This window comes from Stomoxys calcitrans, chromosome 1 (assembly GCF_963082655.1).
Source record: "Stomoxys calcitrans chromosome 1, idStoCalc2.1, whole genome shotgun sequence".
Lineage (NCBI taxonomy): Eukaryota > Metazoa > Arthropoda > Insecta > Diptera > Muscidae > Stomoxys > Stomoxys calcitrans.
Window position 1 is genome coordinate 258,079,356 of NC_081552.1, and position 17,077 is coordinate 258,096,432.

At 35.7% G+C, this 17,077-nt stretch overlaps 1 protein-coding gene across 6 annotated transcripts in view; it reads right to left on the reverse strand.

Annotated features, from left to right (window-relative positions):
- LOC106084433 (talin-2) overlaps positions 1-17,077 on the reverse strand; it is a 96,351-nt gene that overhangs the window by 24,144 nt on the left and 55,130 nt on the right. For 5 of the 6 annotated variants that reach the window (XM_059361661.1, XM_059361667.1, XM_059361655.1 and 2 more), the window contains exons 3-7: positions 4,016-4,388; positions 3,364-3,759; positions 3,057-3,248; positions 1,477-1,555; positions 918-1,421 (exon numbers count right to left, since the gene is read on the reverse strand). In XM_059361661.1, the coding sequence (XP_059217644.1) occupies positions 918-1,421; positions 1,477-1,555; positions 3,057-3,248; positions 3,364-3,759; positions 4,016-4,151 (1,307 nt within the window). In that variant the 5' untranslated portion in view covers positions 4,152-4,388. Of the gene's footprint in view, positions 1-917; positions 1,422-1,476; positions 1,556-3,056; positions 3,249-3,363; positions 3,760-4,015; positions 4,389-10,616; positions 10,695-17,077 lie in introns of those variants that run through there. The other variant, XM_059361665.1, reaches the window with a different exon arrangement.

Sequence of the window (17,077 nt, forward strand, 5' to 3'; positions counted from 1 at the left end):
TGTCTTAGGCCCAACCTTTAGTTTTTATTTATTTTTTTTTTTCAGAGGTAAGCATGACCGCCTATGATGCTGAACGTCTGGGTTCGAATCCGGTGGTTATACCACAAAAAAATGAAAAAAATCCGTGAAAACATTTTAATTTGCGGTTTTAAGCTCTTCATAGAGTGGAAATTCGTTAGTCATTAAAAGTGTGCACGAAACGTTTTTCAATTTGAGCCAACATTTTAAAAAAAGAATTTTCGTTGCATTTTCATTCATTGTCTTTTGATTGAATAACAATTGCTAGCAAATACAGCTCTTCCACTTTTATTTTGTGTGATAACACTACGCAAACAACACAATTTGCCAAAAATGCTGGTGGTAAAACATATGATGGAAGGGTTGCCAATGTGTATTTTTAATACAAAAAGCGCTTTTTGAGGATTTTGTGAAAACTTTCCAGAATGAACGCACTTAATACCAACCTTAATGTTGGCAACATTTGTGAGGTATCATGCCATGTAAAAACTTCTTCCAAAGAGGTGCCGCACTGCGGCACGCTATTCGGACTCGGCTATAAAAAGGAGACCCCATAACATTGAGCTTTAACTTGAATCGGACAGCACTAAGTGATATGTGAGAAGTTTGCCACTATTGCTTGATCAAAACAGAAGCAGGCTAAGCTAATAACAAACAATTTCCAAAAATTAAATCTTTCTTTCAAATATACTTATCATGGTCATTAAGCTTGAAACACTGCCGCTTCCCTGTCCATTGATCTCAACTCGTAAAATAATAATGCTGGAGGGCAATGGAAATAAATTTTTTTGTGATTTGTTATTCTACATGAGGTGGTATACAGAGCAACAAACCCAATTATGTGTAAAAATTTGACATCGCTGCAATAAACAAAAAAAAAATAAATAAATAAAACTTACTTGGAAGGTGCCACAGATTCTTCAACCATGGTTGATCCCTCGTCTCCTTCAATGCCGAAATGATCCTTAGTTTGTTTCTTCTTAAGGATGATATCAATATAGCCGGCAATCAATTGGACAATTTGTTCGGCCTCCGTGGTTTGTACTGAATAATATTGATTAGCATAATCACCGAAATCCAACGTAAAGGTATTGGGTGAGGCACCCCAACGACGAACGGTGGTCAAGGGCCAAGAAACCAAAATTTCTTTGGTACGTTCATCCAAGCGTAATACTGAGTCCTTGGTGACACCCAACAAACGTGGAACTAACTTGTTTTTACCACTCATTTTTTCTTTAACCAAAAAGAAGGTTACACCATATGTAGGCAATTCACGAGCGGTTTTGGTGTACAAGACCTTGGCATCAATTTCCGAGAGATCAACATGTTTTTTGTGTTCGGCAAAGACTTTCTTTTCGATGTTTTTTACACGAACATAAGATTGGGGTAAGAAGTCCTTTAAACTATAATAAAAAAAAAATTAAAATAAGACTTCAGGCTAAGATATGCGGGGCTTACTCTAGAAATCCAGGTTTATGTTTAGCTTCGTTATGTGGTCCAAATTGTATGTGAACCTGTATGCCAGCAAATTCACAAGCTAAATGAAAGATAAAAAGAAAATATATTTAAAAATTATGTTGCTATACAGTTTAAAGTCACTGTAAGAATATGAAATAAAAGCTGCTATAAATTTCAACAAAAATAAGGACTCTTAATGATTTCCTTACCTACCCTCATAGGATGGGGGTTAACTAATGTCGTCATTCCGCAAGTAACACCTTAAAATTTCGAGCCTACGACCTTTATACGAACATGTATATTCTTGGCCGTTCTGATATTCTAACCCAACAAAGCTATTCGCTTGAAATTTCTCATATTGTATACTTCTTATTGATGGAAACTTAAAACTTTGAATCATTATAGCGTCTCCGCTATATGATTCAAAGTTTTAAATCAATAAGGGACCTTCTTTTTTATACCCAACTTTTTTCTCCCTTTTGTTGGCTCAATAAGTGTTTCGAAAGGTCGATTTGTTTATCATATTTCAGAGCAATGAGGAACAGTCATTATTATCAATTTTTTAGTGATTGAATAAAAACAATTAAGAATCTTCGAGCTATATAAAGAGATTGGTATATTGGTCTCTATAGCACCTATATTCTAATATTCGTTCGAGAACTTAACCAGCGTGCATCAAAAAGACGTATCTGTGCCAAATTTCAACTCAATATCTTAATTTTTGAAGGCTGTAGACTGATTACAACAGACGGACGGAGACACACGGACATCGTTAAATCGTCTTAGAATTTTACGACGATCCGAAATATATATGTATACTTTGTAGAGTCGGAAATTGATATTTCGATGTGTTTCAAACGGAATGACTATGGTGGATATACTCCCTATCCTACGGTGGTGGGTATAATAAAACTTTCATGAGCTTCAAGTACGATTAGTCGGATGATCGGTCTATAGGACTACTATATCCACATATGTTTTGATTTGGACCCTATTTAAAATAGTTGTGACGGTTAATCCACTAAGGAACAGGGGCAAACATCTCACATATCAATGAGTGCAATCCGATTCAAGTTTAAGCTCAATGATAAGGGTCCTCCTTTTTATAACCCAGTCCGAACGGCGTGTCGCAGTGCGACACCTCTTTGGAGAGAAGTTTTACATGGCATAGTACCTCACAATTGTCGCCAGGATTAGGAGGGGAAAACTACCGCTGAAAATTTTTTTCTGATGATGCCAGGATTCGAACCCAGGCGTTCAGCGTCATAGGCGGACATGCTAACCTCTGCGCCACGGTGGCATAAAAATTAACTTTGGCAATTATATCGATAGGAAAAATAGCAATCGAAATTCCGACAAAAAGTAAAATATCGATAGTGCCATCGATATTTTGCCAGCTCTAATTCTACGACGATCGAGTCAATATTTAATATTTAACGAAGAGTAATATTTACCGGCGGACTGGAGATAAATATTTGGTGATGATGGTGGATATACAAATAAATCAAGTTATAGATTTTTGTCTTGTATTCCTCTGACAAAATTTTTCCATTATGCATTGATTGATGCTCTCAACCTACCTTTTTCTTGTGTAACCGGGTGTGTGCCATCCAAAATAGTATCTCGAGCCTGTACATACAATAAGTTCAATTGTACGGGATCTCTGGAGTCAATGTTTTGATCGGAGAAGAAGAAACGGCGACGCAGCAACACCGTTTCCGATTCATCTATACCTTGTTCACGCAAGGTTTTGCCCACATCGACCCAGTTTACTGAAATGATGGAAAGCAACGAAAATAATGAATAACTTTTTCTCCAACCCGATGGTATATTTTTTCTAATTTGAATTCTTTTAAAGAAAATAATAATAGTTTTGTTACAACTTACTGTCATCAGTTTTTAGTTTTTTGCGTAAACTCTCCATTTTGGCATCACGATCTTTTTCAGTGAATTTACGCCTTAGAGTCAAGGTGCCAAATTTGTTATCGGGCAAATTTTCATTTTGCGATTCGGTATCCTCACGTACCAGACCATATTCCTCATGATTGGTTATACCAATTTTTGTACAAATCACAACCATTAGTTGCGAGACTGGCTGGGAGTCATCGACCAAGATTGTTTTTACAGCACCATCCAACATACGAACTCGCAGAGTACGCAATTTGCGTCTGTATTCCAATGTATCCTGATTGTGAAGAATGTAATAGCCTAAGGTACGGCCATTTTCCAACCATACACCCTGTTGATTTTGTTCATCCGAGATAAAAAGGCCATATTCGCTAGCTGCATGCATTGGTCATCATCAGAAAAGGGTGGTGGGGTGGACAATAATGAAGATTGATAGAAAGAGAGGATAGAAAAAAATCAATTATCATCATCATCATCTTGAAATCATTGTACAAATATTGATTTATATTGTTATTCTACCATTAGAGCTAGTCGCTTTTTGTTGGCCAATTTGTGCCAGCCACTCGCATTGACTACCTACTCGAAATTACTGTTGCAGGTGACTATTGTTTGGTGTGTTTTTGCTACTTACGTTGTCCCTGAACAGCTTCAGCAAATTTATCTCGGATTATTTTGCAGGCATCGAATACTGTGGTATTGGGATGGAATTGTATGGTCTTCGTTACTCGACCACCTTCCAGTTGTATACGTAACGATAGTGTTGACATTTTTCTTTTTCAGCCTGTTCCTCCGCCTTGTCGTCGTCCTTTTCCGCTGCAGATTTTTTATGCTTTGTTCTCTGTTTTCCTTTGATAGGGATTCGTTGTAGATGATTGTGGCTGCTGATTTTAGTGGTTGTGGTATTGGCGGTAGTGGTGGTGGTGGAGGTGTGGTGGTGGTAGTGGTGGTGATGAAAAATGCTAAGGCAGACGTTATTCTATTTCTCCTTACAGTAATAAAAGGCACTGCAAATAGATTAAGAGAAAGAGAGGAAAACATATAGAGAAAATTTTTGTAACAATTGCAGCAACAAATTATTTCAAACAAAAAAGACTCCCATGGACAATCAAATTAGAATGCAAAGTAATGAACTTGCGTAGGTGAAAAAATATTACACTTGCAATGTGGAAAAAATAGGACATAAAATGACAGCTTAAACGGAACAACTCATGAGAGAGAATTTGCTACGAACCAATAAATGAATTTAAACTGAAAAATTTAATCTAAGCTCATTAAAGTAAACTTTTGGTTGATCGTTTTAGTAATAAATGTAAAAATAGAAAGAAGGTCTTTGGTCCAAATGTGGGAAAATTTTGCCACTATGAAGGAAATCCATAATGGAGTGGAAATGGAAAAGAACGTGCACTCAGTAGCACCACATTTCACCACCTTGACATCTATAGGCCGGTCACGTGGCTGTCGCCAGAGATATCGAGCAAAGATTCTCCTCGGCGTACTAGCGATCGGAGTTGCCAATATTAGGCCTGTTTTTTTCAGTACTTTGCAGTGCACTATTTTAGCACTAAAGATGTCAAGGTGGTGAAATGTGGTGGTACTGAGTGTAATTTTTTTTCCATTTCCATTCCATTATTTCCTTTATAGTGGCAAAATTTTCCCACAGTTGGACCAAAGACCTTCTTTCTATTTTCACATTTACTACTAAAAGGATCAACCACGAGTTTGCTTTAATGAGCTTAGATTAAATTTTTCAGTTTAAATTTATTTATTGATTCGTAGCAAATTCTCTCTCATGAGTTGTTTTGTTCTAGATTAATTTACCAGTGTAGACTTATGTAGAACATTGGTCTTTAGGATTGCCATTATATGTTTTCAAAATTAAGTGTGGCCTTCTGCAGATATACCTCTATTGTGAATGGCAGTATAAAATTTAAACCGCGCACAGAATTCTCGTATATGAATTTGGTTATGTATAAAGCTTGTATATACATGTAGGTATACGTTTTTCTATTTGGGAATGTATTCTTAGTAATCCGTTTTTGGCCGCGATGGCTTTTGTATTACTATAATAAGTAAAATTTTATTTAAAATAAAGTAAATTTTAATGAATTCTATTTGAGTTCTATGCAAATTACTTTGTAAATTTTTCAAATATTTTCACTTATTTCTTCGTATTGTTTTGACAAGGTGGCAACCTCATGTCAAACAAACAGACTTGCACTGAATATATTTTTGAGTTTTATTTTGTCCCCCACGTATCCAGTGTATCCAGAACTAAAAATCAATTGATTCTGCCTGATTGCTACCTCATAGCAGCAAAGAGTCGCACTTGTCTGAGTGTAGTGAAAATCATATGATATCCCCTTGTGACTGAAGGAAGCTGGTCGTCTATAAAGGCGCTATTATACGGTATGTAGTAGCCTTATGGCATCTCAAATTTAGCTCATGTAGAGTTGAATGAAAATCACTTCTCAAAATAGCATATGTTATTTTTTCGATTAGAGCGTGCTCTATTGACAACAACATAAAGAAATCAGCTGTTTTTGTTGTCAGTCCAATGAAAGTAATGCCAAATTAAATTGGTTTTACAAATTTATAATTTAACCAGCTTTCTCACAACTTTAAAAATTTTTAAGCGTAAATAAAATAGATTGCTATCAGGTCGGATTGCAAAAATGATGAATCGTATGTAAATTAACAAATTTTTTTGACAAACATTTAAAATTACACGTGAATACAAAAAGTGACATGTTATAAGGAAGTTAAATACCGTGTAATAGCTGCTTAAGCAACAGACAGAATAGACAACAAGGGCATATGTACGACTAAAATTCATACTTAGGTACTAGAAGCTTCAATCAAGGAACCCATCGTATGTCAAGGCGTGTCTTTTAGCATTTAGGAATTTAGTGTACAGGGAAACCCTGAAGACAGTAACAACACGTAGGGTAAGCTGTTCAGCGTTTCAGGCGGAATGCTGTCAAACTCCATATAAAAAAAACGTCGGCGAAGCGTGGGCTAAAAATAGGCGGAAAAGTAGTACTCTGCTTATAGCGAGGAAAATTGCAAAAAAAAACTATTATCGTGGCAACACTTCAAACTATCGCCGGCATCATTTTTGTTTGTTTTATTGGTTTCAGTGGTTCGCTTTTCAATAGTTATGTGAGAAAAAGTATATAAAATAGAGAAAACAATGAGTGGAGATAAAGAAACGTGTTTTGTTATGGAAGCAAAAACATAGGATTGCTGTCAAATTTAGCTCGCGAAACAATTGAAAATTTCAGCGGCTATTCCGAAAGCAGAATAGAATACCAAGCATTAGAGATATTCTGCAGGAAGAAGATACGGAAAGATGTGTGTGGGCACATTTGAGCAATCGGAAACCGGAAGAAAGACTCAAGACTATAATATAGAGAGAGCAGCAGATAACGTGTTAACGATACAAAGAGAGAAAGACACTGTTGCTATTCAATTGAAGCCTTGACGAGTTAACCTTCGATTCCAGTTTTGACGCTGGTAAGTGTACCAGTAGTCGGCAGTTTAAGGATTTTGCCTCATTCAATCTATCCTTCTTCCGGGTACAAATGTTCAATTCAATTGACGCAATTATAAAAAAAATTTAGACGCAATTATAAAAAAATAAATTCAGTTTATTCAATTCAACAAATTTTTAATTTTATGAAAAAAGAGCCCGGCCGGGATTCGAACCAGGGCACACGGAGCAACAGCGAAAGCCGTTGCCGTTATCTAGCGTTCGAAGCCATCAATAAAATTTTCAGCAGATGCATAGAATGGTTTGTATACCATGGGAGTAGTGTAATTGTGTAGACAAAAAAATCTGCCATTACACAAAAACACTTGCATTGGGAAAAGTATAGCTAATAGACAGGGTTGTCAAGTGTGGTTAATGTGATATTTATATCATTGGCGTTTTGCAATAAATTCGGTATAAGTACAACATACCAACATACGGCCCTTGAAGCCTTCACCTAATATGCCAATATGTCCCATAGTGGTTGGTGCGTGTTGCAATCTTTGGCTTTCCTTTTCCTTTTGCAAAGAAAATCTCCGATCATTGAGCTCGTCTCGAAAGAGAATCAAACGAAAATTATTGAGGTACTTATTTTAAAACAAAAGTTGCACATTATTAACATACATACATAACACAAAAAAAACAAGAAAAAACGAAAGGAATATATAAGCCCTCATGGGATATTGGATAGCCACAAACATAATATCTATGGTATTTTATTTCTTATCCGCAGATCGATCTATATATAATAGCTTTATTCAACTGAGATTCTATATGGTCTTATTCAGAAAGGATGTAGAAAGGTCCATACTATCCAATTTTCCAGCCAATCGATTAAAAAATACGTTAATATTTCAAAGGAATATCTTAATATGATCCTATCTGGATCATATTTGGTGCGAATGTAAAGAGTTTCACAACCTTTCTCCCTCTGTCTTTATCTCTCTCTAAAACGCATTGACTAAAATTTCAGCGAAATCGGGAAAAAATTAGCCTTTTATTAGCTCAAACCCTTAAAACGGGAGATAGATGGCAGCTTTATCACAATATGATCCGATCAGGACCATTTTCGAATGATGGGAGATGTATATTCGATGAAATAATAGCACGATTTAGTCGAAAAAGTTGCATATTTATTCCAAAATCCATTTGTCACATTGAATTTTTCGTACTAATTTTTTTCTTAAGAAGAGGTAGTTGACACCCTCTCACTAAAAGCGAGATTCTGACGTAAACTGTAAACTCAGCTTAACTATTTTTGCTTACAAGGGAGCCGAGGATATTATTGAAGTTTATTGACCATTTTTATACCCTCCACCATAGGATGGGGGTATACTAATTTCGTCATTCTGTTTGTAACTCCTCGAAATATTCCTCAGACACCCCGTGTCATCTGTCTGTCGAAAACGCGCAAACTTTCAAAAGAGCAAAGCTAGCCGCTTGAAATTTTGCACGAATACTTCTTATTAGTGTAGGTCAGTTGGGATTGTAAATGGGTCATATCGGTTCATGTTTTGATATAGCTGCCCTATAAACCGATCTTGGATCTTGACTTTTTGAGCGTCAAGAGGGCGCAATTTCTTTCCGATTTGGCTGAAATTTAACACAACGTGTTTTGGTATGACTTCCAAAAACTGTGCTGGGTATGGGCTAAATCGGTTTATAACCTGATATAGCTGCCATATGAACCGATATTGAATCTTGAGCCACTAGAAGTAACAATTCTTATCCGATTTGGCTGAAATTTCGCATGACGTGTTTTGTTATGGCTTTTAATAACTGAGCAAAATATGGTTTAAATCGATCCATAACCTGATATAGCTGCCATATAAACCAATCTGGGATATTGACTGCTTGAGTCTCCAGAGGGCGATTTGGCTGAAGTTTGTACAATGACTTCTCTTATGAAACTAAATATACGTGTTAAATATTGTCCGAATCGGTTTATATCCCGATACAGCTCCTATCTCTCCGATCTTTCTATTTTATTTCTTGAGCCCCTTAAGGGCGCAATTCTTATTCGAACTGGCTGAAATTTTACACAATGAATTAAACTATGGTCTCCAACAATCAAATCAATTATGGTCCGAATCGGACCATAACTTAATACAGCTACAACTAAAAAGAGATATCGAGGGTATATAAGATTCGGCCCGGCCGAACCTAGCACGCTTTTAATTATTTTTTAATATAAAGTTTTACATATTGTTAGTAATTTCAGTTTACAAAACAAAACTGCCGACTACTGGTACATGCCGAGCTTAGGTGCATTATATACCCTATACTGTCTTACTAGAATAGGATATAAATAGCATTAACCCATTAACGCCTGACCCTCGTCAGGCCCTTATGTCAAAAGTAGTAGGCTTATCTCTATATATATAAATTTTTTTTTTTTTTAGTTTAAAACTTTTAAAAGCAACAAAACCCTAAAGTAGTTTCCAGAAATCTCACTCTTAACAATTTTGAGAAAATTATTTCTTTGATTTTCTGAGCTATTAAAATCAAATAGCAAGGCAGCATCATAGAATCGGCCGTTGGCCACTTTATTAGTAGTGTATGGAACAAAATTTTCCTAAGAAACTTTTTGAAAATATGATACCAATTAAATGCAATATTCAAAATTTAATAAAAAGTTATCTTACAAATATTTTCTAAAAAATTTAAGGATATATTCAAAAAAAAAAAAAAAAAAAAAAGGATATATTAAAAGCAAATTGAATTTTTCATTCAAAAAAAATTAGCATTTCTCTCAGTGTATATGCTGGAATATGAAAAACACGAAAGGTCGGTTAGCACCAAAAATATGACACAGATTTTTCAATCTTTTGTTTTGTTTTAAGCTTTAGAATAAACATCGATTTTGGCAAGAAATGTTGTGTGTCTTTTTTTGTGCCTTTCCAAGTGGAAGAATGCATGCATGCATGCATTTATGTATGTAGGCATGGATATCCATCAAGTCAGAACAGAAAAGCCAAAGCGTTTATTGTGGATGCGTCTTAGGGGTTCGAGAAACCACCCTTAGTTTTGGGATGAGCAGCAGCAGTATATACAAGTGTAGCAGAGATTTTGTTGTTTGTGACACGGCTTGGTTTGATTTTTTTTCTTTTTTGATAAATTATTTGTATACAACAACATTACAATAATGGGGAGAAACAATGCTGATGATGGGCCTTGTCGACCCGAAACTCGCCAACCATTATTAACAGCAGCAGCAGCCCAGTAAGTCTTCTCCCAGATAAAAAGTAGCACATACAGAAAAAAGCAAAAGCTAGTCTAAGGGGAAAGGCAATAGTTCAACACCCCTAAAAGTAAAATTTTTTTTCTGTGTTGAAAGAAAAGAGCTATTGGCTGCCAAAAAAAATAATACTATTCGTATAAACAATTTTCATAAAAAAAATTAAAATTTTTCCTTAAAAAAAAAAACAAATACTTTTTGGCAATAATTTAAGAATCGGGAGAAATAGTCGATATTGATAAATTTCTGCGATGTGTTTGGGAGTTCACTTTGATCTTTGTTTAAATCAACTTTTAATTAGAAAAATAAATTGTAAAATTTTTTCTTCAATTTCACATATTCACAAATCACTCAAAGTACCCCGTCGATAATCCCTTAAATGTTTAGGAAAAAGTATTTTTCATTTTGTCACATTTCTTCAGTATTCATTTACTGAATTTTATTCAATATCTATAAAGCATTTACTTTTCTTTATTCTTGGCGTATCCATGTAAAAACTTGCAGCACTTTCTTTTTTTTTAATAATTTTCTCCACAAAAGTTTTTTTTTATTTTTTTTAATATGTTCAACCCCGTGATGTTCTTAGCTAACGCACCCAAATAATACTGAGATAGTTTTTACGCCAGCTCATCTGACACAGCGGCTTTTGGTAAGGATTCACACTTCAAATTATGGACCTTTTTGACAGATTTAAGGGATGCTGTTTATCTCTTGTCTGTTATGTAGCCTCAAAAAATATATTTTCATTCTCCTGCTCTCAATAAAAATTGAAAACATGCGCACATAATCTTTGAGGTCTCTCTTTTTTTCTCACTTCGAAAAATCGATTATGTGCATAACTACCCCACAAATGGACGATGCAAATGACAGATGAAAATATCAGCTTTCACAGTGGGAAAGTTGAACTAACTCTACACGTTATGAAGTGTAATTTTTCCGCAAATTCTCCACAAGTAACATATGGTATAAAAAGGTACACTTTTAAAGCTTCTTGAGGGCCGTTGGCTGTTGTAGCTAAACTTTCATTTGTGACTAAGAATTCTAGGGTGCTGATTTATTTTATTTTAATTTTATGTGGTGCAACGTAGGATGTTTAGACTTTTCTCTATAACTCGCAGCTGTATAATGAAACTTTGTTCTGTGTTGCTAGTAAGTACTTTATTCGTAGTACTAAAAAAAAATAGATCTGACGCTTCCAATGAAAAATAATTACGTAGACAAAGTGTTGCTAAACTTTCCATAAGAATGTGAATTGTTTTGCATTTTTAACCGTAAGATATATAGGATTTTATATTGCATATATTTGGATCACCATTGACAAAATAAAGGTCAATTCCTTGATGGAATGTTCATGGGCATATTTGCATATGCAATGACGAAATACTCAGTTGATGTTACAGAAATTTGTTTAATTATAATATTTTTAATTTAAAAAAAAAAAATCTTTTAGTCTATTCCAAAAAAAATTGGCATCCCTATGCCCAATACCACCCCCACTTAAAATGTTATAAATGACACAGGGCAATACTGCTTTTAATCAGGGTACACTTATAAAGGTAATGGTATACCATGTCTACATTTGCGTGTTTTATTTAAGTACTGGAACGCAAACATTTCCAGTGCAAGTCTGTTTGTTTGCCACGGGTTGGTAAAGCCATTTGCCAAAACAACGCGAGGTAAAATGTTTAAATAATTGATAAACGTATAAATAAAATTTGCAAAGCATGTGTGGGCAAAGAAGTCAAATAAAATGGTTTACGATTTGTGCACACAATTTTATTCGTGCGCACAATTTTTAGGAATTGCCCTCTGACACATTCATTCATTTGTGTCTAAATTGTTCTCAGTCGTCCTACATAGCTCCCCCGACGCTAAGACCTAAAAGACCATTTATTTGAATCCCTTATTGCCACCAACAACATGTCCTGCGGATCGGCAGAACGCGCCCCAGATACTTGAATCCTTATATAAACATTTGAATCGAACTCTACTGTCATAGACCTTTCTATTAATTTCCATACTATCCTGATTGCACTACACGTCGTATTGAAGGGTATTTAGTGGGTGAGCTGGTCCCAGACTCTGTCCCAAATGTGAATACCAGATTCGTAGTCAACTCCCAGAGAAATTTCATTTGATACCCATTTTGTGACGTTGGACATTTATGCCCGTTTTGGGGGGTTTTAAGATTGGGGAGGCTCCGTAGACACATTGGACCAAATTAGTTTAGATGTGGACTCAATTTATAATAGATGTGGACTCGACATCCAAATAACTTTCATTTAATACCCATACTATCGGTTAATATGTCCTGTTAAGGGGATTTGGGAGGTGGGGAGCCCTCTCAGACACCAAGGAATAAATTTGTATGCCAGATTTGTACTCTACTTATAGATATATATAAAAAGCTTTCATTTGATACCCTTATTGCCCAAAGCGGAGAAAATGTCCTTTTGGGATGTTTTTTGGCGGTAGGGGACCCCCCGAACACTTAGTGTGAAATTTGTATCCAAGTTCGTATTCTACTCTTAAATACCTTTAATTTGACAAGTTTACCGATTAGGACAATATGAGTCCTAATCGGTAACATGTCCGTTCGGGGGGATTTGGGATGGGGCGTCCCCCAGGTTTAATTTAACTCCAAAATTTTATACCAATATCGTATTTTGGTCTAGTGGGTGCAAAATTTTGCTTAAATCGGTGCACCCATCTCCGAGATCTGGCGTTTTTGATAATGGGGATTAGGGGTGGGTCGTTGGTTTTGATATAGCAGCTATCCAGTACAACGAAGTTCAGAATAGATATTCAACACAGCCTTATGTACATATTCCATTAACTTCAGCGTAGGTATTCTGTATTACATCTCCTTCTAGGATTGCCTTGGCATGTTTATTTAAAAATATATGTGGTCTAGTTCAAGTAATACATCTATTGTGAATGAGAACTATGATAAACCAAATTACCAATACTAACCGTTTATAAAAGTTTTACACATTATTTCAAAATGTTTCTTCATAGTTTTGATGGCTTGACAAACAGTGTTAACAACTTACAACGAAAAATTTAATTTGTACCGGAAAACTTGTTTTTATTTATGTTTGTCCGTTATTGGGCGCGTATCGAGTTCTAAAAAGAATGGGTATTAGGGTGCGTAAATTTGTAAGGGGCAAAAAACGCTCACCAAGATGTCAAAATCGTAATTTGGACAAATTCTAAAAATTTTTTCCCAAAAAACCATAGGACTAACAGAGTGGTGGGCAACTACACACGTAATATTGTACATTATTGTGTACGTGCACAAGAACATAAGCCCATGTGCTTCGAAATAGTCTGCACATGTGTTTGTGTGTCCAGAACCGGTCTAAAATCGATAAGCGTCTATCAATACAAAAATAAACATACGAAAATGTGAGTAAAAACACATTTTTAATTACGAAAATTAAAAAAGGAGATATGGTAACAAAACCTCGTTCTCATTTAACTACTCGTCGAAAAATATCTACACATAACTCTACAACACCGACGATTCGTAATGTGAGACTGTTCGCGTCAAAGATAACATAAGTGTTAACTTCTTTTAGAGGGGTTAATGACTTGTTGTTAAGCAAAAACGGAAAAAAAATAAAATAAAACGCCAAACCAAAAATCACAACAAAGAAAATGTGTCAAATTGCAAAATAAATGAGGAGCTCCCCCATTCAAGCATCTGAGATAAAATACAATAGAATAGAAAAAACAACATGCTCAGTGAAAACAATAACACCCCAGTAGGTATTTCAATTTCAACGTCTTTTTTTGTTGTTTTCTTTTGAATTGGATTTTGCGGAGTAGAAAATAACCTGGTAACTTAGAAATACCCACCTCGCTTCAAAAACACAAAGCAAAATAGCCAAAAACAAACACAACAAGTGAATGTGGGCAGAAATAGATGTATAGATTTAATCAAAATCGTCCGTCTCTCATACTCATCCTCCCTCAATCACTCGCTCATAAGCCCAAAACAAAATGAACTGTAAATATATAAAATTGACCATTTTATGACATCTCGCCGTACTGAATAGTAAGTTTTTGATGGCCAGAAGAAAACAATAACGTATACCCAATAAACAAATATCAAGTTACCATCACTCATTCACTTACTCACCGACTCTCACTACTCCCTCATGTTTGCCAATCTGTATTATACGTGGACTAAGTCATAAAAAAAACAATACCCAAAATTTCTTTTTTTTTGGCTATCCCATACAATATGAGAGTGTGACATCATTTTCATCATCGCAATAGAAAAATAATAATAAGTTAACGAGCGAGACATTCCGAAAAACAAATAGAAGTATTTGACAGATGAATGAAGACAGTGATGTACAATAGAAAGTAAATTGAATTTTTAAAGGATGTTAGAATCTAAAAAACAATTGATGTGTGTTCAATTGGGTATTGCAATATATGCTTTTTATACCCACCACCATAGGATGGGGGTATATTAATCTAGTCATTCCGTTTGTAACACCTTGAAATATCGATCTAAGACCCCATAAAGTATATGGATTCTTAATCATCTCAACATTCTGAGTCGAACTAGCCTTGTCCGTCCGTCCGTCTGTCGAAATCACGATAGCGGTTAAACGCGTAAAGCAAGCCGCTTGAAATTTGTCACAGATATTTAATATTGATGTATGTCGTTGGGCATTGCAAATGGGCCATATCGGTTCAGATTTGGATATAGCTCCCATATAAACCGATCTCCCGATTTGACTTCTTGAGCCCCTGGAAGCAGCAATTTTTGTCCGATTTGGCTGAAATTTTGCACATAGTGTTCTATTATGAATCTAACAACTGTTCCAAGTACGGTTCGAATCGGTCTGTAACTTGATATAGCTCCCATATGAACCGATCTCCCGATTTGACTTCTTGAGCCCCTGGAAGCTTCAATTTCCATCCGATTTGGCAAAAATTTAGCATAGTGTTCTGTTATGACTTCCAACAACTGAGCCAAGTACGCTCCAAATCGGTCTATAACCTAGAGCCGAATTACCGCATGACACAACCTTATATTAGTGAATCCTGAAAACTGTGACTGAGAAATAAAGTTTTCCAATAACTATACCAAATGGAAATTTTCCCAATTTCTATACCCTCCACCATAGGATGGGGGATACTAATTTCCTCATTCTGTTTGTAACACCTCGAAATATGCGTCTGAGACCCCATAAAGTATATATATTCTTGATCGTCATGTCATATTAAGTCGATCTGGCCATGTCCGTCCGTCTGTCTGTCGAAAGCACTCTAACTTTCGAAGGAGTAAAGCTAGCCGCTTGAAATTTTGCACAAATACTTTTTATTAGTGTAGGTCGGCTTGGATTGTAAATGGGCCAAATCGGTCCATGTTTTAATATAGCCGCCATATAAACCTATCTTGGGTCTTGACTTCTTGAGCCTCTAGAGGGCGCAATTCTCGTCCGATTGGACTGAACTTTTGCACGTGGCGTTTTGATATCACCTCCAACAACTGTGCAAAGAATGGTTAGATTCGGTTTTTAATCTGGTATAGCTGTCATATAAACCGATCTTGGATCTTGACTTCTTGAGCCGAAGTTTGATTGAAATTTTGCACGAGGTGTTATGGCTTCCAATAACTGTGTTAAGTATGGCTCAAATCGGTGAATAACCTGATATAGATACCATATAAGCTGATCTGGGATCTTGACTTCTTGAGCCTCTAGAGGACGCAATTCTCATCCGATTTGGCAGAAATTTTGCACAACGGCTATGGTCTGAATCGATCAATAGCTTGATACAGCTCCCATATAAACCGATCTCCCGATTTTGCTTCTAGAGCCCCTACAAGGCGCTATTCTTATTCGAGTGAACTGAAATATTACACAATGACTTCTACAATGTTCAGATCATAACTTGATATAGCTCCAATATTCATAACAGTTCTTATTCAATATTCTTTGATGGCGTAAAAAGAGATACCGCGCATAGAACTCGACAAATGCGAGGTGGTGGAGGGTATATAAGATTCGGCCCGGCCGAACTTAGCACACTCTTACATGTTTCCATTAACCCATTTTAGACCACTACCCCTTCCCTTCTTGTGGTGCTATCGCTTTGAAACTTTACATGTAAGAAGCCTTTGGTTTTCTGAAAAAATAAAATGTGTACTCGGTATTTTTATGCAGGATAGTTCCCGCGAAAACGGGGTTCGAAAAAAGATAGGAAAGGAAACGAAAAGAAATATATTTTTTAAAAATTTTTCAAGTACACATCGTTTATATCGTTTTTATGGCAAAAACATGAACTGTGGCCCACACTTCTAAAGTATTTGTTATCCAACATACAGTTCTACTCCGAACTTCTTCCTGATTTGGTTAAAGAATGTCCGTTTTGTCTTACGTATGTTTGTCATCAAGGTGAAGATTGCATTTGTTACCCAATCATAACGATCTGCAATCATTTGGCAGATGCTTTCAGATTGGGAACAAAAACGAAAAAAGAGAGTTTGCGTTTAAAAAAAAGGTTTGGTTTTTTGGAACAATTCAATGTTGACTCTTTGCCTCAATTTGTTTTTCTTCTCAAAAATCTAATATGCAAAATCTTTTTGAGTGTGGTCACGAAAACTTAAAAAAAGAGTGAGAAATATAAAACCTGTAAATGCGTAATTGTTATTGTTCTGTTTTGCTAACAGCACTGCCAACAGCCAACAGAAATAACACAAAAAGCTCTATTGTGAATTATAGCTGTACAGCTGTTATGGTTGTGAATATTGAGACTGGAGAATTTTGAGAGCACAACTCAATAGAAATAATTTGTTTCACTTTCCAAATTCACCCAAAGCTAGGTATCAAAATGTATTATTTAAAATAGAACAAGTAAAAAGGCGTTAAGTTCGGCCGGGCCGAACTTTGGACACCCACCAC